A 26444-nucleotide genomic window follows, 5' to 3' on the forward strand; every position below is an offset into this window, starting at 1 on the left:
GTCTGTGTGTTTGTAGTGAATGGAGGTGGTAAGAGTGGAGTGTGCGAATGCTAACCGAAATGTCAGGAAAGAGACAAGGTGTTGGAGATAGTGGAAGTGAATGGAGGGCTGGATGGAAAGATTGGACCGAAAGAGAGGAAGGAATCTAGATGTTCACGGGAGAGTGAGGTGGCACCGATAATGTCGTCAATGTAACGACCGTATAGTTCAGGAGTGGGGACCAGTGAAATTAGAGAATATTTGGGCCTCAACATAGCCAACGAACAGGTTCGCATAGTTGGGGCCCATATATATATATATATATATATATATATATATATATTAATATATAGGCGCGGAGTTGCTGTGTGGTTAAGTAGCTTGCTTACCAACCACATGGTACCGGGTTCAGTCCCACTGCGGGCATCTTGGGCAAGTGTCTTTCTACTATACTCTCGGGCCAACAAAGCCTTGTGAGTGGATTTGGTAGACGGAAACTGAAAGAAGCCCGTCGTAATATATGTATGTGTGTGTGTGTGTGTTTGTGTGTCTGTGTTTGTCCCCCTAGCATTGCTTGACAACTGATGCTGGTGTGTTTACGTCCCCGTCACTTAGCAGTTCGGCAAAAGAGACCGATAGAATAAGTACTGGGCTTACAAAGAATAAGTGCCAGGGTTGATTTGCTCAACTAAAGTTGGTGCTCCAGCATGGCCGCAGTCAAATGACTGAAACAAGTAAAAGAGTAAAGAGTAAAAGAGATATATATACGTATATATACATACACATATATATATGTATATTTACACATGCATACATACGTGTGTGTGTGTATATATATATTACGTACATGTGTGTGTGTGTGAATGTTTACACATGCACACAAACTTCTGCATAGTCTCTGGTTTTCAACTTTTACCCACAAGGCTTCGGTAGGTCCAAGACTACAGAGGAAGACACTTGTCCAAGGTGCTGTACAGTGTGATTATACCCAGGACCATAGAGTTACAAAACAAACTTCTTAATCACATCTCTACATCCAAAACAAATTAAACTGAATACTGTCTGACGTACATCTCCATGGCCCCTAGACAGATAAACAAGCAAACACCACAAAAAACCCAGTTCCCGAACCCTTGTTAAATGTTACCTGTTCCAAAACGGCAGTAGTCATGACTCGGGTCCGAAACCGTTCTCTCCAACTGTTGCAGCCTCCAGTTGTCGTCCTGGATGTTCTTGTTGTGTTCGGAGTTAACAGCATTCACTTCTCTCTCAGTTGCAGAAGGGGTGAAGAGGGGAGAGATGAAGAATTGGGCGAATCTAAACATCAAAGAAAAATTAAGTGTAAGGATTATTTGGATCAAGGTCTGCGACTATGGCACTTTGGAATGGTGCTACCATTAAGTTGTAGCATCATCATCATCATCGTTTAACGTCCGCTTTCCAGGCTAGCATGGGTTGGACGGTTCAACTGGGGTCTGGGAAGCCAGAAGGCTGCACCAGGCTCCAGTCTGATCTGGCAGTGTTTCTACAGCTGGATGCCCTTCCTAACACCAACCACTCCGTGAGTGTAGTGGGTGCTTTTTACGTGCCACCGGCACGGAGACCAGACGAAGCTGGCAACGGCCACAGTCGGATGGTGCCTTTTACGTGCCACCGGCACGGAGACCAGATGAAGCTGGCAACGGCCACGGTCGGATGGTGCTTTTTACGTGCCACCGGCACGGAGACCTGACGAAGCTGGCAACGGCCACAGTCGGATGGTGCCTTTTACGTGCCACCGGCATGGAGACCAGATGAAGCTGGCAACAGCCACGGTCGGATGGTGCTTTTTACGTGCCAATGCAGCAATAAACTGCCGATGCTACAATAAACATGGATATGTCACCCAAATAGTTGCATACCAAGTTATACACACTCTAACAATAACCAATTAAATGTGAAGCCTGAGAAATAGAACTTTGAGCGATTTATCATCATCTCATCCTCATCATTTTAATGCTTGCTTTTCCAGGTTTGCATGAGTCAGACACAGTTTATTGAGGCAGATTTTCTCTAGCCAGATGCCCTTCACCTGTTTCCAGGTAAGGCAATATTTCCCCACGACCAGACATATTTTCACAGAAGATTGGAAACAAAGGACACTGCCTGAAAACACACACATAATGAGGAGTGTTGGTGCTATGGAAAAAGCACCCACTACACTCTGTGAAGTGGTTGGCGTTAGGAAAGGCATCAAGTCATAGAAACCATGTCAAAGCAGACAAGAAAGCCTGGTGCAGCTCTCCAGCCTTGCCATCGCCTGTCAAAACTGTCCAACCCATGCCAGCATGGAAAACGGCTATTTAATGATGACAATGATGATGATGGGTTCCTTTCAGTTTCTGTCCACCAAATCTGTTCACTGGTCTTTGTTTGGCCCAGGGTTATAGGAGAAAATGCTTACTCATGGTGTCACACAGTGGGACTGAACCCAAAACCATGTGATTAGGAAGCAAACTTCTCAACCACACAGCCATACCTATTCACCCATTGGCATTTAAACTGGCCAGATCCAGCCTCTCACACCAACCCTACAATATCATTCTAAAAATACAGTCACATCATTGAAATCTCAAAGCTACAAGATAATCCATCAAAACATTGTGAATAAATAATAAACATTTGACAGAACAATCATCATCATCATCGTTTTAACATCCACTTTCCATGCTGGCATGGGTTGGACGGTTTGACTGAGGACTGGTGAGCCAGAAGGCTGCATCAGGCACCAATCTGATCTGGCAATGTTTCTACAGCTGGATGCCCTCCCTAATGCCAACCACTCCGAGAGTGTTGTGGGTGCTTTTACGTGCCACCGGCACGAGGGTCAGTCAGGTGCTTCTGGCAATAACCACAGTCAAAAGGTGTTTTTTACGCGCTACCTGCATGGGAGCCATCTAGCGGCACTGGCAACAACTACGCTTGAATGTTGTTTTTCACGTGCCTCTGGCACATGTGCCGGTAAGGTGATGCTGGCAACGGCCACGCTAGAATGGTGCTTTTCACGTGTCGCCGGCACAGGAGCCAATCTGTGGCCCTGGCAATGATCATGCTCGGACATGTTTTTAACACTCCACTGGCACAAGTGCCAATCAGGTGGCACTGTCATCGGCCACATCAGCGATTTTGAATACTAAAGGGTTAAATTGGTCACAACTGTGAGAGGATTCCCTGGTGATCCCACCCTGAATTATCAGACTAAATTCTTTTAAAAACAATCAAAATTTGGGCGTGGCACAAAAATTGAGCAGTTGTTGCTATTGGCAACGTAAGTTGGAAGCTGATATTTCAGATTGATGATGGTAAGTATGGAATTGGAAGACAAGGACTCACCTGTCCAGTGCACCTTGAAGTCCAGGTGGGTTTACTTCAAAGTGGAAGTTGGTGTGTTCTGGGGATGTGGAGGCATTATACGTACCGCCATGGTTAGTGACAAACTGCAATTAGAAATGGCAGATGATGCACAATGGATGGTAGAATTCTGCTTCTCATGGAGTGAAGAACATGAAGACAACAAATATATACAGACAGACATTTAGCCAAACGAGAAGATAAAATGTCAGGGATAAAAAACCCCACCCAATTGAGTTGGGAGTAGCAGAAAAAGAAATGAGTCTTCTGCACAAATTGTTTTGTTTCACATGAGGAATAATTGATGTAAACAATTAAATACCCAGCTTATTTACCATTCTTTTATTCTTTTACTTGTTTCAGTCCTTCGACCGTAGACATGCTGGAGCACTGTTTTGAAAAAATCAACCCCCAGGACTTTTTTTTTTTAAATGAATGAAAATAAATGTCAGTCACATTCCGTCTCTCACCTTTGAATATTCATTTTCCTGAGGATACTGGAAGAAAAACAAAAGCAGGAAAATGTTAATCTTGTACAACGGTAAACAAATATTATGTATAAATTCAACGGTCTGTAAAAATTAATGGCAGAGGTGTACAATAGCTGTGTATAGTCAATGGTATGTGTCTAAAATTCATGGTAGATGTGTACCATCAATGTTAGATACATTAACTTCAAAAGTTTTAAAGAGCATCTAAAATCTCTCTTTTTTTTATGACAGTAACAAAGTCCCCCTGCCACACTTTTCAGTGCAACATCACTGGCTGGAGATCCTGGATTCATCCCAGGCCAGTTTCTGAGATCAGGTTGTCTTAATACTCTGATAATGAAATATTTCTGCAAGAAAGATGTTTACTGATGAATAATTACAAGATTATGATTCAATCCTTTCTGATAAAACTTAATTGGTTTATATATTTAGAAATTGGCAAATGGTAAATGTGGCAAAGGAATGAGTGAATGGAAAGTCTGGCAAAGGAATGGGAGATGCATCAAAAGAACGGTAACAAGAGATCACAATGAAAATGAAGTAAAATCCTTTCTTACTTTCGTGGTTCCAAGGAACAACATGTGTTCACAGAAGTGTGCAAGACCTGGTAAGTCTTTGGGGTCACACATATCACCTGAGTTTGAAAGACAAAAAAGTGAAAATAGAAAATACACACACATACATACAAATACATTCATACATACACACACATACATACACTTACACGGGTAGACAGACAGACCGTTGGGAATGTCTTATAATCTACACAGAAGTATTGGAGTCTGTTTTTCATTTAATTATTTAAGTGAATTTAATATTTGTTTAATTGAGTGTGTTGACGAAGGTGAGCAGACCTAGTTCAGGAAAATCAACCACCTGGAAAGGCTTTGCAAGCAAAGGTTCCAGAAAACTGATTTTGTACTTGTGTGTGTGTGTGTGCATATATGTATGAATATTCTGTGTATATATATATATATATATATTTTACTTGTTTCAGTCATTTGACTGCGGCCATGCTGGAGCACCGCCTTTAATCGAGCAACTCGACCCCGAAACTTATTTTTTGTAAGCCCAGTACTTATTCTATCGGTCTCTTTTGCCGAACCGCTAAGTAATGGGGACATAAACACACCAGCATCAGTTGTCAAGCAATGCTAGGGGGACAAACACATACACATATTTATATACATATATACGACGGGCTTCTTTCAGTTTCCGTCTACCAAATCCACTCACAAGGCTTTGGTCGGCCCGAGGCTATAATAGAAGACACTTGCCCAAGGTGCCACGCAGTGGGACTGAACCCACAAGCTACTTACCACACAGCCACTCCTGCGCCTATATATATATATATATATATGTAAGCTGGAGTCAACAAAAAGGAGTACAGAAGAACATTTATTTGTAATCACTACAATTGTTTCCATGCAACGTAGCCCCTCATGTTCGCAGGTATTTAGGTATGTAACTGTTTCTGAAGGTGGACCAGCTTTATACTGCACTCTACTATATTCTTAACAGAATACAATCTAACTAATATCATGATAGACCACTAGCTCCAAAAGTTTTGTTTTTTAAAATTTTCTCTTATTCTTTTCAGTTGTAGTCTTGAAACGTAAAAGACTTTCTCACCTTCTCGAGCGTCAAACTAATACGCCTGTTTGTTGTTTATACACCTGTCTTGATCTTTTGTTTTTCTGTAAATTTCAACTATATACATATATATATATATATAATAAGGCACGTGGCTCAGTAGTTAGAGCGTCGAGCTTACGATCGTGAGGTTGTGAGCTCGAATCCCGGACCGGGCTGCGTGTTGTGTTCTTGAGCAAGACACTTTATTTCACGTTGCTCCAGTTCACTCAGCTGTAGAAATGAGTTGCGACGTCACAGGTGCCAAGCTGTATCGGCCCTTGCCTTTCCCTTGAACAACATCGGTGACGTGGAGAGGGGAGGCCGGTATGCATGGGCGACTGCTGGTCTTCCATGAAAACAACCTTGCCCAGACTAGAGTAACTCTCTAGGTGCAAACCCATGGTCAGTGTCTGACCGAAGGGGGTCACTATGTCACTCACTATATATATATATAGGCGCAGGAGTGGCTGTGTGGTAAGTAGCTTGCTAACCAACCACATGGTTCCAGGTTCAGTCCCACTGCGTGGCATCTTGGGCAAGTGCCTTCTGCTATAGCCCCGGGCTGACCAATGCCTTGTGAGTGGATTTGGTAGACGGAAACTGAAAGAAGCCTGTCGTATATATGTATATGTATGTATGTGGCTGTGTTTGTGTGTCTGTGTTTGTACCCCTAGCATTGCTTGACAACCGTTGCTGGTGTGTTACGTCCCCGTCACTAGCAGTTCGGCAAAAGAGGACCGATAGAATAAGTAATGGGCTTACAAGAATAAGTTCCCGGGGTCGATTTGCTGACTAAAGGTGGTGCTCCGCATGGCCACAGTCAAATGACTGAAACAAGTAAAAGAGTAAAGAGTATATACCACACACACATATCGGCGATCAGATTGGACATGGGGGCAGCCTAATGGCTTGCCAGTCCACAGTCAAGCCGTCCAACCAATGCTAGCATAGAAAGTAGATGTTAAACGATGACGATATATCATCATCATCATCATCATCATCGTTTAGCGTCTGTTTTCCAGCTAGCATGGGCTGGCGGGGTCAACTGGGGTCTGTGAAGCTGGAAGGCTTCGTCAGGCCCAGTCAGATCTGGCAGTGTTTCTACGGCTGGATGCCCTTCCTAACGCCAACCACTCCGCGATGTGTAGTGGGTGTTTTTTACGTGCCACCTGCACAGGTGCCAGGACAGAGCTGGCGAACGGCCACGAACGGATGGTGCTTTTACGTGGTCACCGGCACGGGGCCAGGCGATGCTGGCAACGGACACGAACGGATGGTGCTTTTACGGGTCACCGAACGGGGCCAGAACGTGCGGGCCAAGACAGGCCACTGCAACCGGCCATGAACGGACGGTGCTTTTACGTGTCACCGGCACGGGGGCCAGCCGAGAGGCTGGCAAACGGACGCGAACGGAATGGTGCTTTTACGTGCCACCGACACGGTTGCCAGACAGAGCTGGCAAACGGGCCACGAGCGGACGATGCTTTACGTGTCCCGGCACGGAGGCCAGCCGAGGCTGGCAAAGGACACGGAAGGATGGTGCTTTTACGTGCCACCGACACGGGGCCAGACAGAGCTGGCAAACGGGCCACGAACGGATGGTGATTTACGTGCCACCGACACGGGGCCAGTCAGAGCTGGCCAACGGCCACGAACGGACGGTGCTTTTAAGTGTCACCGGCACGGGGGCCGGCAGGCTGGCAACGAACACGAACGTATGGTGCTTTTACGTGCCACCGACACGGGGCCAGGCAGAGCTGGCAAACGGCCATGAGCGAATGGTGCTTTTACGTATCACCGGCACGGGTGCCAGACGAGGCTGACAGCGGACACGAACAATATATATATATATTAGAAGAAATGAGGTAGTCAGAAATCTGGATGGTTTTATATTTACAGATATTTATTAGTATGTTACATGTTTTTATAAATCATATATCATATATATTAGCGCTTTCGTCCATTCTAGTGGAGTCTTCAAATTGAACTTAACTGTTAAAAACATGTAACATACTAATAAATATCTGTAAATATAAAACCATCCAGATTTTTGAGCACCTCATTTTTTCTAACATATATTACCTGTACATCATCTCCAAACCTTCTAATATATATATATATATACCGGAGTAAACACATAAATGTGAAACAAGGTGGAAAAAAGAGTACTCAAATACCAGGGACAAAAACTGTCCGCCGAACAGGAACTTGAAACTCAGAGTAACAGGTTTTGTTGAATTTCTGCTGCTTTTAAATAAAAGTATATATATTATATATATATATATATATTTACTATTTTCAGCTTCGCCTTGTATTGCATATTATTTCTCCATACAGGGGTTTTTTCAATGGCGGCCCATTTTCGCGGGGGGTTCCACTATTCCCTTCTCTCTCTCCCTCTTTTACGTTGTCTGCCATCCCCCCTCTTCCTTTGCTAAGAGCATTTTAAGCCAGCCCGTCATATTCCCGTGCCACCCGCCCTTGCCACCCCCACCACCAATACCGGATATCTCTATATTTTTGCTCCATCTATACCGGATGTCGTTCTCCCACCACCATTATAGGTGTCTACTCTTCGAACCCCCCTCTTCAATACGCTATTTGACCATGCATTACCCCTCTCTTGATATCCTACGTTCTACTGCCTAGAACCTGTCATCATTCTCGAACCACCCCCCCCACTGTGCTCCCCTATATTTCTCCCCCCCCCACCAAATAAAAAAGCACCATCCGAATGTGGCCGATGCCAGACCCCTCTGGCACCTGTGCAGGTGGCACGTAAAAAAACACCCATACACACTCGCGGAGTGGTTGGCGTTTAGGAAGGCATCCAGCTGTAGAAACATGCCAGACTAGACTGGAGCCTGGGGCAGTCCCGAGCTCCCAGGACCCCGGTCGAAACCGTCCAACCCGTGCTAGCGCGGACAAACGGACGTAAATGATGATGATATATTGTGGAGGCGAGCTGACAGAAACGTTAGCACGCCAGGCAAAATGCGTAGCCGTATTTCGTCTGTCGCTACGTTCCGAGTTCAAATTCCGCCGAGGTCGACTTTGCCTTTCATCCTTTCATGGTTGATAAATTAAGTACCAGTTACGCACTGGGCTTGATGTAATCGACTTAATCTCTTTGTCTGTTCTTGTTTGTCACCTCTGTGTGTAGCCCCTTGTGGGTAGTAAAGAAATATATATATATATATGCGGGCATGGCTGTGTGGTTAGGGAGCTTGCTTCCTAGCTACATGGTTTCGGGTTCAGTCCCACTGCATGGCACTTTGGGTAGGTGTCTTCCACTATAGCCCTGAGCCAACCGGAGCTTTGTGATTGAATTCAGTAGGTGGAAGTTACTGCCGTGTGTGTATGTGTGCGTATAGCTGCTCAGTGCCTCTCCGAAAGAGAGAGAGGGATATATATACACATGTAAATACAGAGAAACAAATATAAAACCTAACATTAAACGTGTCTTTTAGGTTCAGGTGACTTAAGGAAGTTAGTAACTGTTTATTGTAAATGGAAGACTAACTCCTGCAACCATGGAAAAAACAGATGTTAAAATAATGATAATGATGATGATCCGACCATTGGTTTTTTTTAACTTACATATGATATAGTTGATAGACATTTCATTGCTATTTCTAGCAGTCTGAGAGACCTTATAGTGGAAATAGAAACAAAAAGATGCAAACTAACATGAAAGTAGAGAGACTTACCAATGTGGACGTCAATGGCGGCAGCAGATTTGTCTGTTTCAGGATCACTAATCAGTAGAATCTTCATTCCATTGCTGACTTCCAGACCACGGTACTTGCGCTTGTCCCCTTCAGATTTAATGAACTTGTCATCTTCGTATGTCTTTTCAATTGTGCTGGACACCATCTTTGCAACTGTTGCTCCAAAATGTCACGAGAAGAAGAATTAGGAATTCTGTAAAAGACGAACAAAGATATTTCAGCTGAGAAATTCCTGCTGTGACCTCGGATTCCATTTTCTCTTCTAAAGCTGACAAAAAGCATTCTTGAAGAAAGGAGAAAGAGATAAGGGTGGTGGTGGTGGTAGAGCCTCTGGTTAATTGCATCAAACCCCAGTATATGACTGGTTATTTATTTCACTGACCCCTGTCAAGATGAAAGGTGAAGCTGACCCTCTGGAGTAGGTGAAGGACTGTGGCAAATTATTGCAACACATTTGTGCGTGTATGTTTATATATACTCTTTACTCTTTTACTTGTCTCAGTCATTTGACTGCGGCCATGCTGGAGCACGGCCTTTAATTGAGCAACTCGACCCCGGCACTTATTCTTTGTAAGCCCAGTACTTATTCTATCAGTCTCTTTTGCCGAACCGCTAAGTGACGGGGACATAAACACACCAGCATCGGTTGTCAAGCAATGCTAGGGTGACAAACATGCACACACAAACACACACACATACATATATATATACGACGGGCTTCTTTCAGTTTCCGTCTACCAAATCCACTCACAAGGCTTTGGTCGGCCCGAGGCTATAGTAGAAGACACTTGCCCAAGATGCTACGCAGTAGGACTGAACCCGGAACCATGTGGTTGGTAAACAAGCTACTTACCACACAGCCACTCCTGCGCCTATGTATATATAAATATACATTCAGGAAGTGTGTGAGTGGGGGGGGGGGATTAAGTCACTTACATAGACCCCAGTGCTCAATTGGTATTTATTTTATCAGCCCCAAAGAGGGGAAAGAGAAAATCAAGCTTGGCAGAATTTGAACTCAGAACAAAATAAAGGAGGACGAAATACCACTAAACATTTTGCCCAGTGTGGTAACGATCCTGCCAGTTTGTCACCTGAAACTGGGGAAACGGGTAAGGGTTGGCAACAGGAAAAGCATCCATTTGTAGAAAAATCTACCACAACTAAACTTCATCTGACCCATGGAAATGTCGATGCCAAAACGACAATGATGATTATGATGATGATGATCTTGTTTCTCATTCTAGCAACTCTGGTAATCCACAGCCTTCACCATCTGTTACCGTTTTTGTCAGTCGTTTCATAAATGCTGGAATATCCAGGTGATTTATCTTGTTTATGAAACACTCAGGTATGGCCTAGCTGCACTAAGATTGTCATCAGCAGAAACATAAATCTTTGACAGAAGAAAGTTCATTGTCTTCAAGTAACAAAAAACCATACAAGACCTTGGAAACTCCCCACCCCTGCACTCGACACCACTGCCACCGTGGCCACCACCTGTTAAATGAACGGAGACTTATAAGTTATGATAATTTGCTTCGACACTTAAACACCTTTGTGTTATTTTCCTTCTTCTTAAGGATTTGGAAGTGGTGGTGCCATTGGTCTCACAGACCCTTTGACACCGATGAGATGGATTTAGTTGTTGGGACCCTTAAAAGGGTAGCCATGACTATAGTAAACAACATGAGGAAAGAAGGAATTTCGAGGCGGGGGGGGGGGTGATACTCTGTGGGGCTAGTCGTAGGAGGAAGGATTGCAAAAGGGGTTGGTGTTGGGTAGATAAAGGGTGGACCCAACCGGGATGAAGAGAGAATTAGGAATAACTGAAAGAAGCTGGCATGCGACCAGCCAGCTATGAGGAAGCAGTGGCCATTGTAGTAACAGTTTAAAAGGCAAGGAGAGGACACAGCATGCTTGAAGAGGGGCACAGGATGGGAAGAAAGGGGGTGTGAGTCATTGTTTCTTTGTTCATTGGATTAATCAGAAATATATAATTAAAACATGTTTACACAATGACATTTATTAAAAATATGATATGACATTTACATGTGTGTGTGTTTATCTATGCATGTATATCTTTACATGTGTGCATTCGTGTATGCATATATGTGTGAATGTGAGTATACCTATGAATGTGTATATGTATGTGAGCAAGTGTGTGTATATCTGTGTGCAATGGTATGCAGAGGTGTATGAAATTTCATACACTTCCACATACCTATTTCTTTATTATCCACAAGGGGCTAAACACAGAGGGGACAAACAAGGACGGACATAGGTATTAAGTCGATTACATCGACCCCAGTGCGTAACTGGTACTTAATTTATCGACCCCGAAAGGATGAAAGGCAAAGTCGACCTCGGCGGAATTTGAACTCAGAATGTAGTGGCAGACGAAATACCTATTTCTTTATTATCCACAAGGGGCTAAACACAGAGGGGACAAACAAGGACAGACATAGGTATTAAGTCGATTACATCGACCCCAGTGCGTAACTGGTACTTAATTTATCGACCCCGAAAGGATGAAAGGCAAAGTCGACCTCGGCGGAATTTGAACTCAGAACGTAGCGGCAGACGAAATACCGCTAAGCATTTCGCCCGGCATGCTAACGTTTCTGCCAGCTCGCCTACATACCATTGAACTCCCCCTCCAACACCAACCCAATTCCTTTGTCCCACTAACCACTGCCACAATGACTACCAACTCACCCTTTGTCTTCTCTCAACACACCTTATTAGTCCTCCTCAGCCACTGAACCAGCCAACATATTTCCCTCAAAAAATAACCATTCCCTTTCTCACTATCCCAACCACTAATTCTACACCCTCCATACCAATTAACACAATAAACTACCATTCACATACTACCTACAACACCCTCCCCTCTTCCTCCTACCTTTCACTATAACTCCCTACTAGCCTCCTTATCAACTTCCAGCCCTTGAAATTTATTTTCTCCTCTCACTATCCCCCACCTGAATACCTCCCCAATACCCCACCTCTAATACATTTAGCTCTCCACAAAATCATTCCATCGTTGAACTTCTTTCCTTCAACACCTCAAATGCAAGATCTCTTCCCTGAAGATGGAGGCGCGTCTTATCCAATGATGGAATCAATCTACAAACATCATTTTGGTTCACCGTGCCCCCAGAAACAGCTGTTGGGATTTGTAATACTCATCTTCAACCCATTTAATTCTCTATATCATTCGGATTCTGTATAAATCAGACCTTTTATATGTCTACACATATATACATTTTCTTTGTATTTCATGTATTTAATATACTTCATATACATTGACCTGTCTAATTTGCTTATCCCCTTATTTGCTTCTATACACATCATCATCATCGTTTAACGTCCACTTTCCATGCTAGCATGGGTTAGACGATTTGACTGAGGACTAGCGAACCAGATGGCTGCACCACGCTCCAATCTTGATCTGGCAGAGTTTCTACAGCTGGATGCCCTTCGTAACGCCAACCACTTTGAGAGTGTAGTGGGTGCTTTTACGTGCCACCAGTATGGGGGCCAGTCAGGCGGTACTGGCAACGACCTCGCTCGAATTTTTTTACACATGCCAACGGCACAGGTGCCAGTAAAGCGAAGCTGGTAACGATCACACTCGAATGGTGCCCCTTACATGCCACCGGCACGGAAGCCAGTTGGCTGCTCTGGCAACGATCACGCTCAGATGGTGCTCTTAGCACCCTACTAGCACGGGGCACAAGTGCCAGTAAGGCGAAGCTGGTAACGATCACACTCGAATGGTGCCTTTTATGTGCCACACAAATTCATATCTATCTATACACACACACACACACACATGCATAAATATCTGTATCTATATATATATATATTATACATATATCTATTTCTACTATAGCCTTGGGCCGACCAAAGCCTTGTGAGTGGATTTGGTAGACGGAAACTGAAAGAAGCCCATCCTATATATGTATATATATGCATGTGTGTGTTTGTGTGTCTGTGTTTGTCCCCCTAGCATTGCTTGACATCCAATGCTGGTGTGTTTATGTCCCCGTTACTTAGCGGTTCGGCAAAAGAGACCGATAGAATAAGTACTGGGCTTACAAAAGAATAAGTCCCGGGGTCGAGTTGCTCGATTAAAGGCGGTGCTCCAGCATGGCCGCAGTCAAATGACTGAAACAAGTAAAAGAGTAAAGAGTATATATACATATTATACATACACACACACAAGGACAGACAGATGAAATGAATTACTCTACCAGAGGTGACCCCAAAAAACGAAACACCTAATCCCTATCATAAAAGGGTCCTGAAGATGAGTTGGGATAAAGAAGACTTGAAACCCTGAGAGAGGACCCCCACTCCCTACTTGCACTACCATAACAAACAGTCTTTTTAATTAGCATTAATTAATGAGAAAAGAAACGGAGAGACTAAGGAACAAGCGTAGCATGGCCTCTGTCGTTCACAGAGTGGTGAGTGTGGAATAATTGATGTTCAGTAGATACACCAATATGCACCAGCATTGCGCATACTGGTGCAGCAGGCGTAACAAGGTCAGCCACAGACGAACGGCTGGGATGGTTGGAAATATGTCTAAACAATGTTAGCATAGCAAAGCAATGGTTTCATTATAATGATGTTGGTGGTGGTGGTGGGTGGTGATGGTGGTGGTTGGTGATGGTGATGGTGGAGGTAGTAGAGGTGGTGGTAGTGCTGTTAATAATTGATATTGTTGGCAGCAGTGATAATGGTAATGGAGATGACGATAACAATGGTGATATGACAGTGATGATGATGATGATGATGATGATGATGATGATGATGACAATAATCCCATCTGAAGCTGGTCTCAAATGTCATAAATTACACTAATTACTGTGATGGTGGTGATGATAATGACGATGAAGATGGTGATGATGATTTTCCAGTTGGAGCCAGACTCAAGGATGCAAATTATAATTGCTGTGGTGGTGAAGATGGTGGGGTCGGTTCCAGCCGAAGTCGGACTCCAAGATATAAATTATATTGCTGTACTTTCACCCGACTGATCGTCAATTCAGCTGGAATAAAACTTTGGTTTTGCTGTTTAATCAATAAAATCTAAAACTCTGTTCCAATTATTGATTATTTTTTTCCCACCTTAAAGTCATCACACCATCATCACACATACAACAAAATTCCATCGAGATGGATTCCATAGTTTACTGGGGACTACTGATACACACACGTGTGTATAGGTGTGGCTGCGTGGTAAGATGTTTGCTTCCCAACTACATGGTGCCCAGGTTCAATCCCACTGTGTGGCAACTTGGGCAAGTGTCTTCTACTATAGATTTGGACTGACCAAAGCTTTGTGAGTGGATTTGGTAGATGGAAACTGAAAGAAGCCCATCACATAAACACACACATATACGATCGCTAAATCCACAAGTCTTTTTATTCTCTCTCTGTTTATTTTCTCTGATTCCTTTCTGATGAAGAGCGTAGGCTCGAAGTGTAAAAGACTTTCTCACTTTTCCCGAGTGTCAAAGTAATACACCTGCTTGTTGTTCTACGTCTTTTGTCTTTCTGTAAATTTCAACTATATATATATAAATATATATATATATATATATCATCATCATTGTTTAACGTCCGTTTTCCATGCTAGCATCGGTTGGACGGTTCGACCGGGGTCTGGAAAGCCAGGAGGCTGCACCAGGCTCCAGTCTGATCTGGCAGTATTTCTACAGCTGGATGCCCTTCCTAACGCCAACTACTCTGAGAGTGTAGTGGGTGCTTTCACGTGCCACCGGCACGAGGGCCAGTCAGGCGGTACTGGCATCGGCCACACACAAATGCCATCTGCACATATGAATATTTTGTTTTGGGATTTGGTTCACAAGATTCTTTATGTGAATTTGTGTGTTGAAGCATATTTCATTTTGTCTGGGGAGAGTCATTCTCTTTCGGTACCTTATAATTTAACACACTCACCGGTAAAGTTTCCACTCATTTACTTATTTATTTTGCCTAAAATTTTTGTTGTGACTATTGAAAAGATTGCAAGACGCAACAAAACTTTTGGGAAAAATAAATAGGCGCAGGAGTGGCTGTGTGGTAAGTAGCTTGCTAAACAACCACATGGTTCCGGGTTCAGTCCCACTGCGTGGCATCTTGGTCAAGTGTTTTCTGCTATAGCCCCGGGCCAACCAATGCCTTGTGAGTGGATTTGGTAGACGGAAACTGAAAGAAGCCCGTCGTATATATGTATATATGTGTTTGTGTGTGTGTATTTGTCCCCCTAGCATTGCTTGACAACCGATGCTGGTGTGTTTACGTCCCCGTCACTTAGCGGTTTGGCAAAAGAGACCGATAGAATAAGTACTGGGCTTACAAAGAATAAGTCCCGGTGTCGATTTGCTCGACTAAAGGCGGTGCTCCAGCATGGCCGCAGTCAAATGACTGAAACAAGTTAAAGAGTAAAGAGAGGTAAATGAGTGGAAACTTTACCAGTGAGTGTGTTAAATAATAAGGCACTAAAAGAGAATGGCTCTCCCCAGACACAACAAAATAGATATACATATATATATCATCACCATCATCTTCATTATGTAATGTCTTCTCTTCCAGGCTAGCATGGGTCACAAGGAACTTGTTGAAGCTAATTTTCTACAGATGGATGTCCTTCCTGTTGCCAACCCACTCCTGTTTCCAAGCAAGGTAATATCTTCCTCAAGGCCAAATACTGGACATGAATGACACCGTTTATATGACAAGGACACTCATTTACAACCATAAAGCGATGTCAGGGAAAAGAGACACAAACATGTACACACACATACATATATATATGTGACCTCGTGTACCGTTGGCGATTTTTTTCCTCTGTCTTCCCATCTCGGGATCTTTCCTTCTCCTATGTTTCCGACAAAGAGCTCCACTCGAAACGTTAAACCCTCCGTCTTCCCTTCTATCCTGAGCATCCAATAATACTATATTTGTTCCACGTCCTCGCGTTGTGTTTTTTTGTGCTTTCTTGTTTGGATTAACTTTATATATATATATATATATATATATATGTAAAGGCTTCTTTCAGTTTCCGTCTACCAAATCTACTCACAAGGCTTTGGTCAGCCCAGGGCCATAGCAGGAAACTCTCGCCTAGGGTGCTACACAGGAATCCAAGACGTGATGGAGAAGCAAACTTCTTAATTAAATATAACCATCTACAGGTGCCCCGTCACTTACAACAAGGAGGGTACCAGCTGATCAGATCAAGGAACAGCCTGCTTGTGAAATCAATATGCAAGTGGCTGAGTACCCCACAGAACATGCATACCCTTAATGTAGTTCTGAGGGAGATTCAACAGGATACAGAATGTGACAAGTTTGGCCCTGTGAATTACTGGTACCACTCATTTCTACCAGCTGAGTGGACTGGAGCAATGTGAAATAGAGTGTCTTGCTCAAGGACACAATGTGCCACCAGGAATTGAACTCGTGGCCTTATAAGTGTGAAAGACAGATAAGATATGCATATACACATAGACATATCTCTCTCTCTCTCCCTCTATATATACATGTGTGTGTGTATGTATATATATATCTTTAACTCTTTTACTTGTTTCAGTCATTTGACTGCGGCCATGCTGAAGCACCGCCTTTAATCGAGCAATTCGACCCCGGGGCTTATTCTTTTGTAAGCCTACTACTTATTCTATCGGTCTCTGTAACAGGAACATAAACACACCAGCATCGGTTGTCAAGCAATGCTAGGGGGACAAACAGACACACAAACACACACACGCATATATATATATATATATTATATATATATTATATATATATATATACACACATATACGACAGGCTTCTTTCAGTTTCCGTCTACCAAATCCACTCACAAGGATTTGGTCGACAACAAGGCTATAGTAGAAGACACTTGCCCAAGGTGCCACGCAGTGGGACTGAACCCGGAACCATGTGGTTGGTAGACAAGCTACTTACCACACAGCCACTCCTGTGCCATGTGCATATATATACACATACACACATATAAAAGCTATTTTCGTTTTTCAATCTAGACAGAAGGTTCAAAACATCCTGGTACACTTTAGAAACATCATTCATTTAACATCCACTTTCCATGCAGGCATGGGTTAGATGGTTTGATCGGAACTGGCAAGCTGGAGAACTGCACCAAGATCCAGCCTGATTTGGCTTGGTTTCTACAGCTGAATGTCCTTCCTAACGCTAAACACACACACATATAAATGTAATATAAGATATCTGTATAATAGCTTGTTTACCAACCACATGGTTCCGGGTTCAGTCCCACTGCGTGGCACCTTGGGCAAGTGTCTTCTACTATAGCGTCGGGCCGACCAAAGCCTTGTGAGTGTATTTGGTAGACGGAAACTGAAAGAAGCCCGTCGTATATATATATATATATATGTTTGTGTGTGTGTTTGTGTGTCTGTGTTTGTCCCCCTAGCATTGCTTGACAACCGATGCTGGTGTGTTTATGTCCCCGTCACTTAGCGGTTCGGCAAAAAGAGACTGATAGAATAAGTACTGGACTTACAAAGAATAAGTCCCGGGGTCGAGTTGCTCGGTTAAAGGCGGTGCTCCAGCATGGCCGCAGTCAAATGACTGAAACAAGTAAAAGAGTAACCCATGCCAGCATGGACAATGGATGTTAAATGATGATGATGATGATACTAGTCAGTGCATTGGGCCCTTGAACAAGATACTTCATTCTCCATAGTTCCAGTCCATTCAACTGTGAACGAGCAGCCCTGTGACTGGTTGATGTCCCACGCAAAGGGTGGGGGTGGGAGGAATGTTGTGATGTTGGTCACTTGGTATGTCTTAGAAACTGGGTAACTGGACTCGTGAATTGTACGACTCGAGATGGTAATGTCCAAGGTTGTTGTTGTTGATGATGGCAGTATTTTATTTCTTTTTTAATATTCCAACTACATAAGAATCATCGTTTTCTTTTATTCCAGTAAATACTTTCGTTATTTCTTATTAACGAGAAATTAAAAGAGCAATGCTAGATATGGACAACAAATATAATGTTTGATTTATATGAAATCTATCTGGGACACAGTATTGCTGCTCTTTCATTATTATCTATAACAAGTTTAGATTTCAAATTTTCAAATATATACACACAAACAAATATATACATACATACATATATATATATATATAGATATATATATATATATATTATATATATATATATATACATGCCATCATTGTTTAAACAATGATGATAATGATGATATATATCTAATTGTAGATTAACATGATTGGTAGTGATTTACACTGCATGTGAATGGCAAACATATCATGTACAAGAAAATGTAAACTTTGACCTAAAGATCTAACTCCGTAGGTCAGTGTGAACTACAAGGTGGTGCACGAAGAGAATCATCATCATCGTTTAACATCCGCTTTCCATGCTAGCATGGGTTGGACGATTGACTGAGGGCTGGCGAACCAGATGGCTGCACCAAGCTCCAAACTTGATCTGGCAGTGTTTCTACAGCTGGATGCCCTTCCTAACGCCAACCACTCCGAGAGTGTAGTGGATGCTTTTTACGTGCCAATCAGGCGGTACTGGAAACGACCTCGCTCGAATCTTTTACACATGCCACACAGTTTCCATCTACACTCATTTTCACTCACTAGGCATCGGTTAACCCATGGCTGCATCAGAAGACGCTTGCCTAAGGTTCCACACAGTGGGAACGAACCTGAAACCACATAGTCACAGGTTACTTGTTGACCCCTACCAATGCTAGTGTCACAAAAGGCTCTGTAAAGTGGTTGGTGTTAGGAATGAAAACAAATGTTAAACGATGATGATGACACACACACACATATATATATGAACAAAAACACAAACACATCCGAGCCTCTGACTACTGCAAACACTTTAGGCCAAACCAGCTCTGACATGTAAAGAGAACACTGAACTTTCATAAATATACATATACAATGGCGGTGCTCCAGCATGGCCACAGCTTGTGAGCTGAAACTAGATAAAAAAAAAAATAATAATTTTACACACACAAACATATATATATATATATATATATATATATATATATATATATATAATTATACATTCCTGTCACAACCTGGGACCTTGAAGACTGCTATAACGCAAGAAAGTATACTAGTCCCTTAATATTTTATATTCAACATTTCATCTATTCAATAAGACAATCAGTAACTCATTTCATTTTACTCTATATATGTTATTATTTATACCATATATTCTATATCCTACATTAATATTATCATCATCATTATTTAGCATCCGTTTTCCATACTAGCATGGGTTGGCGGTTCAACTGGGGTCTGTGAAGCCTGAAGGCTTCAACAGGCCCAGTCAGATCTGGCAGTGTTTCTACGGCTGGATGCCCTTCCTAACGCCAACCACTCTGCGAGTGTAGTGGGTGCTTTTTACGTGCCACCCGCACAGGTGCCAGACAGAGCTGGCAAACGGCCATGAACGGATGGTGCTTTTACGTGCCACCGGCACGGGTGCCAGGCGAGGCTGGCAACGGACACGAACGGATGGTGCTTTTTACGTGCCACCGGCACGAGGCCAGTCGAGGCGGCACTGGCAACGGTCACAAACAGATGGTTCTCTTACGTGGCACCGGCACTGGTAACTCAGCTGCAATTTCCATTGATTGATTTCAATTCTGATCCTCACTTGCCTCAACAGGTCTTCACAAGTAGAGTTTTGTGTCCCAAGAAGGGAAGGTATGCATACGTAGGCTGGCTCCATCCCATGTAGAAGGCCATGGGTTATGGTCTCACTTGTCCTGCCGGGTCTTCTCGTGCACAGCACACTTCCAGAGGTCTCGGTCTCTAGTCATTTCCTCGGTGAGATCTAAAGTTCGAAGGTTGTGCTTCACCACCTCGTCCCAGGTTTCCTGGGTCTGCCTCTTCCACAGGTTCCCTCAACTGCTAGGGTGTGGCACTTTTTCACACAACTATCTTCATCCATTCTCGTCACATGACCATACCAGCGCAAACGTCTCTCTTGCACACCACAACTGATGCTTCTTAGGTCCAGCTTTTCTCTCAAGGTACTGACACTCTGTCGAGTATGAGTACTGACATTACACATCCATCGGAGCATACTGGCTTCATTTCTTGCGAGCTTACGCATATCCTCAGCATTATAAATATAAATAAAACATAAAAAACAGAGTTGGAATTTCTTTGAATAATATATATCCCTCTATACACAATCATACAAACGCCTTTTTATTTATATATAACAAAAATTCAGGGTGAATACTTGATAATTGTAAGCACCTGTATATACCATTTAGTGGTGTAGGTGATAGAGTATATTAATCAAAATAAAAACATGATGCCAAGGATTCAGCGGTACATATGTTTTGGGCCTTTATTAGACGGTTTTACAACAATGCATAATGTGTGTCTATGTACGCGGCTGAAGAAGGCCATAGACACACATTATGCATTGTTGTAAAACCGTCTAATAAAGGCCCAAAACATATGTACCGCTGAATCCTTGGCATCATGTTTTTATTTTGATTAATATATATATACATATATATAGATTCAAATGAATATGGTACTTAATTTAGATGCACCAGAATTTTGTATGGTGTTACCCATAAAAATATGCGGGGTGATTCTTGTTGCTTATTATTTTTTTATTATATATACATATACATAGGAGTGGCTATGTGGTATGTAGGTTGCCTACCTAAGCAACCAACTTCCGCTTCAGTCATTTCTGAGTTTACTGTGCTACTATCCAGAAACAAAAATTTTAAACTTTTTTAAGCCATCATAGGCTTTTGTTTTGCCACGGCCCCAAGAGGGGGCGGAATTTGAAACTGTATTTTTTGTTACCATGTTACAAAAGAAAAACCCCAATTCATCGCCCCAGGAAAGAAAGAAGACCCTAAAGTCTTAACTGAATACAACACTGAAGACATGGATATGGACGAGATTGTTGTCAACCATCATCTCAGAGAATTTTTTCCCAAACACAGGGACTTAAATGAAAGATGTGCCTGTATAGGGGAAACCTTATACAGTTCAGCAAAAAGAGTCCGACAGAATAAGTACTAGGTTTACAAAGAATAAGTCCTGGGGTCAATTTGTTTGACTAAAAGGTGGTGCTCCAGCATGGCTGCAGTCAAATGACTGAAACAAGTAAAAGAAATAAAGAATATATGATGACTAACGACTCATGAGTGAGGAAGACCATCGCTGACCATTAAGAACATTGTGCACTGAGAGGAATTTGTACTTTGCCCTTGTGGCTCATCTGGTGACTAATTAGCCCAGATCTTGATGGAGATACATGTCCACAGACGTTGTAGGCCAAGCTTTGCCCATTCACTACATTGTAAGGAGAACTGCCTTGAACAGAATATGAATCTTGTCCATATTTTCACTGATTTAACCAATGCCTTCGATACTGTAAATACAGCCTCTCAGTAGAGAACACTCAGTAAACTTGGTTGCCTGAGTCACTTTGTATCAATAACTAAATCATTTCATGATGGGATAGAGGCATGAGTCAATGTTGGTGCAAATGAAGCGACATCCTTGACCCAACTCTCTTGGCCTTGTATTTTGCTGCTCCTCTCACTCATGCTTCTGCTGTGGATTGCTCTTCTGGAATATTCGTGAGGTACCAAACTTCTGCTCATCTCTTCAACTTGCAACAATTTACTACAAATTCAAAAGTTTTCACTCTCTAATTCGTAACCTTTATGCAGATGATTGCGACTTAGTTGCTCATTATATATATATATATATGTATACCCATGCTAGCATGGAGAACGGACGTTAAACGATGATGATGATGATATATATATATATATATAATAATAATATTAGGGAATAAATCCAAACTTACAGGGAAAAATTAGATTTAGGATTAAATCCAATTTTATAGTATAAATATATTATATTATATCATATTAAATTAGAGATAAAACCACTATTAGGCAAATCAAACAGTGAAAAATGTAAGCCAATACATAAAATTAATTTAAAAATATAAAAGTTAAAATTTTAAAAATTATTTAAATAATTTAAACTTATAAATTTTAAATATATATATACAAAAATATATATGTATATATATATATACATATATATATGTATATTTTATATTTATATATTATTTTATTTATTAATTTATTTATTTATTATTTTTTTATATTTTTAAATTAATTTTATGTTTTTCACTGTTTGATTTGCCTAATAAGTGGTTTTATCTCTAATTTAATATAATATATATATATATATATATATATACACATATATATATATTCGAGCATGATCATTACCAGTGTCACCTTACTGGCACTTGTGCCCAATTCTAGTGGGTGCTAAGAGCAACATCCGTGAGTGATCGTTGCCAGAGTGGCTAGCTGGCTTCCATGCCGGTGGCATGTAAGAGGCACCATTTGAGCGGGATCGTTACCAGCGTCGCCTTACTGGCACTTGTGCTGGTGGCACATCAAAAAACATTCGAGTGAGGTTGTTGCCAATACAGCCTGACTGGCCCTGTGCCGGTGGCACGTAAAAGCACCCACTACACTCTCAAAGTTGTTGGTGTTAGGAAGGGCATCCAGCTGTAGAAAGTCTGCCGGATCAGATTGGAGCCTGGTGCAGCCATCTGGTTCGCCAGTCCTCAGTCAAATCGTCCAACCCATGCTAGCATAGAAAGTGGATGTTAAACGATGATGATGATGATGATATATATATATATATATATATATATATATATATACATACATACACATATTGGGTTGGCAACTATGTTCCCACCGCTTTTTTAAACTTTGGAATTTTTTGTATTTTTAAATTTTGGAATCTACTTTATTATTTTTTCCTAGTTAATTTTAGCTAATTTTTGTTCATTTTCAGATCTTTAAAATAGAATGTCAAGTCAAGAAAAACGAGCATTTTCGACACCTCCTCCTTTTTGCTTTTAATCAAGGTTCTAAGGCCGCAAAAGCTGCTTGCGGCATTTGTGCTGCATATGGAGGGGGTACCATAGCTGAAAGAACCTCTCACAATTGGTATGCCAAGTTCAAAAATGGAAATTTTGACCTCAACGACGCACCTCGTTCTGGCCGTGCGGTTGAGTTCGATGATGAGCGATTAAACCAACTTTTACACGAAAATTCTCGTCAAACAGTAAAGAAAATGGAATGCTTCCACACTGCTATAGAGAAGCATCTTCACTCGATGGGAAAGGTTCAGAAGTATGGAACATGGGTTCCGCATGCTTTAAGTGACAACAACAAATATCAACGAGCCACAATCTCTGCTGGTTTGCTCGTTCGTTACCGCTCAACACATGGACACAAGCAACGATTTCTTTACCGAATCGTTACTGGCGACAAAAAAATGGTGTCTGTACATCAATATGAAGCAGCGTAAGGAATGACTTAGCCCCAGTAAACAAGCGACACCGTACGTGAAACAAGATTATCATCTGTGTAAAACAATGTTGTGTGTATGGAGGGACTGGGAAGGGATTATCCATTACGAATTGCTTGAATGGAACCAAACGGTCAACACGGAACTCTATGTTCAACTGATGGAATTACTCAACACAACTATTCAAGGAAAAAGACCTAATCGGCAGCATAGAGTTCTTCTGCTGCGCGACAACTCTTGCCCTCATATCGCCAATATGACCAAGGAAGCCATTCAAACACATGGCTGGGAAGTGCTGCCACACCCGCCATACTCTCCTGATTTGGCACCAACGGATTTCCACCTATTTCGATCTCTTTCAAATGCTATGCACAGAGTTTCATTCAATACTGATTCAGAATTGAGAGCTTGGTTGGATCAATTTTTCGAGTCGAAATCGGGTAATTTCTACCAACGAGGTATTGAAAATCTTGTTGAACGTTGGGAAGAAGTTGTAAACAACAAGGGTGAATACATTATTGACTAAAACTTAGTTGCCAACACAATATATATACATATACATATATATTTATATGCCTTTCATCCTTTCGGGGTCGATAAATTAAATACCAGTTATACACTGGGGTCGATGTAATCGACTTAATCCGTTTGTCTGTCCTTGTTTGTCCCCATTGCATTTAGCCCCTTGTGGGTAGTAAAGAAATATATATATATACACACACACACATACATAAATACATACATGCACACACACATATATACATACATATACACATAGATATACATATGCATGCACAAATATAAACGTGTATTTGCACTTATATGCATCACTATGATCATCATCATAGTTTAACGTCCGCCTTCCATGTTGGCATGGGTTGGACGGTTTGACAGGAGTTGGCCAAACAGAAACCTGCAACAGACTCTTCACTACATACATAATCCTGACCGATATTGAAATATAGCAAATCATTTTCTGCTTTGAAAACTTCAGTCATCCTTTTGCAGTTCGATCAATTACAGTAATGTTTGCACTGCGTCAACAATAAAAAATGTGTTTGAAAAAAAAAAGCCATCAGCTCTCTCAAATGTATAATTTAGAGCAATTGAGTTTTTTTGGGGTTTTTTAAAATTTATTTATTATAGGACAGCAGATGTACTAAATAAAATACTACAGAATACAACAAATGGTCCGAGGAAAATTTAAAGCGAGAGGGCGAAGAAGACGGTTATATTGGCTGTTTTGGGTGGAATTTTGTAGAAGAAAAACTGTAAGCAAGCAAACCATAAAACTAAGAACCCTCACGGAGCTGGACGGTTAGACACTAAATCACTAAATAATCGATTTAAGTAAAACTATTAATGGGGACTCATACACAAACATATGTATACAGACATACACAAATATGCGTTTTATATACGTGTATATATATGTTTAAGATCGCCTGTTTATATACGTGTGTGTTAGGTTTTGTTATAATAAATTGTTAAAATAGTCCGATCATGGCTTAGCTGACCGAAACTTCGAAATCACTGTCAATATTATTCTTTTCAAATAATTATATACATATATATATATATATATATATATATATATATATATATATATATATATATATATATATATATATACGGCCGGATAACTGAAGAGATGGTGGTGTGGATTTCCACCTCGGCATCCGAAACTCAGAGTTTTGTCTTGGCTACCGAATAATTGTCACATATTACATTTACAGATAAATTCCTCTATTCACATAATATTGAGGTCTCTTTCTTTCTTTTGTTATCTTACCGTTTTTACCAATATATATAGATCGATAGATAGATAGAGATAGGTAGATAAGTAGGTAGATAGATAGATAGATAGATAGATAGATAGATAGATAGATAGATAGATAGATAGATAGATAGATAGATAGATAGATAGATAGATAGAGATATATATAGATGGATAGATAGATATAGATAGATAGATAGAAAGATGGATAGATAGATAGATAGATAGATAGATAGATAGATAGATAAATAGATAGATAGATAGATAGATAGATAGATAGATAGATAGATAGATAGATAGATAGATAGATAGATAGATAGATAGATATACATATATACATACATACACACACACGACTCCCTTAGACACATCTAAACGCACACACGCGCACATACACGTATACGCAGAGGATTGCACGGAGCAGTTCTGTTCCATACTCACCGATTTAAATTGGAGCGCTACAGAATAATATGTTAGCAACGAGAGGCTGAAAGCTTTTCACACTCTTCTTATTCGGTGCTGTCAATCTTCTTCGTTATCAATGTTCAACACAAGGTCGACCAACACTTGAATCATCCACTATAGTAATTAATATCATTAATATGATTATTATGTCTATTTAGATGCGTTTTGTGTTGTTGCTGTTGTTGTTATGTGAGAATTCCGACCAAAGCCAGAGTCCATATGTGAAACAACGTGATGAATCAATTTCTATCGTTAGAGAGCGTCACTGGGAAAAAAGTCGTTAGAATTATCTCCCTTCAATATTCGCGAAGGCAGTTTTTTTCACTTTTGACCTCCCTTTTGCTTTAGATTCTGGTTTAAAAAAAAAAAGTATTTCGCTTTATAGAAACTTCCACAACTTTTAGGCAATGTATGAATATCACAACGTCTTATTTTCCTGCTAGGAATAGAGATGTTGTATCTTGTACAGTTAATATGTTTTACTATGTTTAGACGCTGTTTCTAGGTTGCAACCGG

The 26444-nt window shown here is 41.4% G+C and overlaps 1 protein-coding gene across 1 annotated transcript in view; it reads right to left on the minus strand.

The window, feature by feature from the left end:
- The window catches only part of LOC115219912 (insulin-degrading enzyme), a 75715-nt gene extending 49533 nt beyond the window's left edge, over positions 1-26182 (minus strand). Inside the window, exons 1-6 of the mRNA XM_036509432.1 lie at positions 25905-26182; positions 9206-9418; positions 4418-4494; positions 3840-3866; positions 3352-3455; positions 1127-1296 (exon numbers count right to left, since the gene is read on the minus strand). Coding sequence (XP_036365325.1) covers positions 1127-1296; positions 3352-3455; positions 3840-3866; positions 4418-4494; positions 9206-9371 — 544 coding nt within the window. The 5' untranslated portion in view covers positions 9372-9418; positions 25905-26182. The remainder of the gene's footprint in view (positions 1-1126; positions 1297-3351; positions 3456-3839; positions 3867-4417; positions 4495-9205; positions 9419-25904) is intronic.
- Between the last annotated feature and the right edge of the window lie 262 nt (positions 26183-26444).

Source organism: Octopus sinensis, linkage group LG15, assembly GCF_006345805.1.
Source record: "Octopus sinensis linkage group LG15, ASM634580v1, whole genome shotgun sequence".
NCBI classification, from domain to species: domain Eukaryota; kingdom Metazoa; phylum Mollusca; class Cephalopoda; order Octopoda; family Octopodidae; genus Octopus; species Octopus sinensis.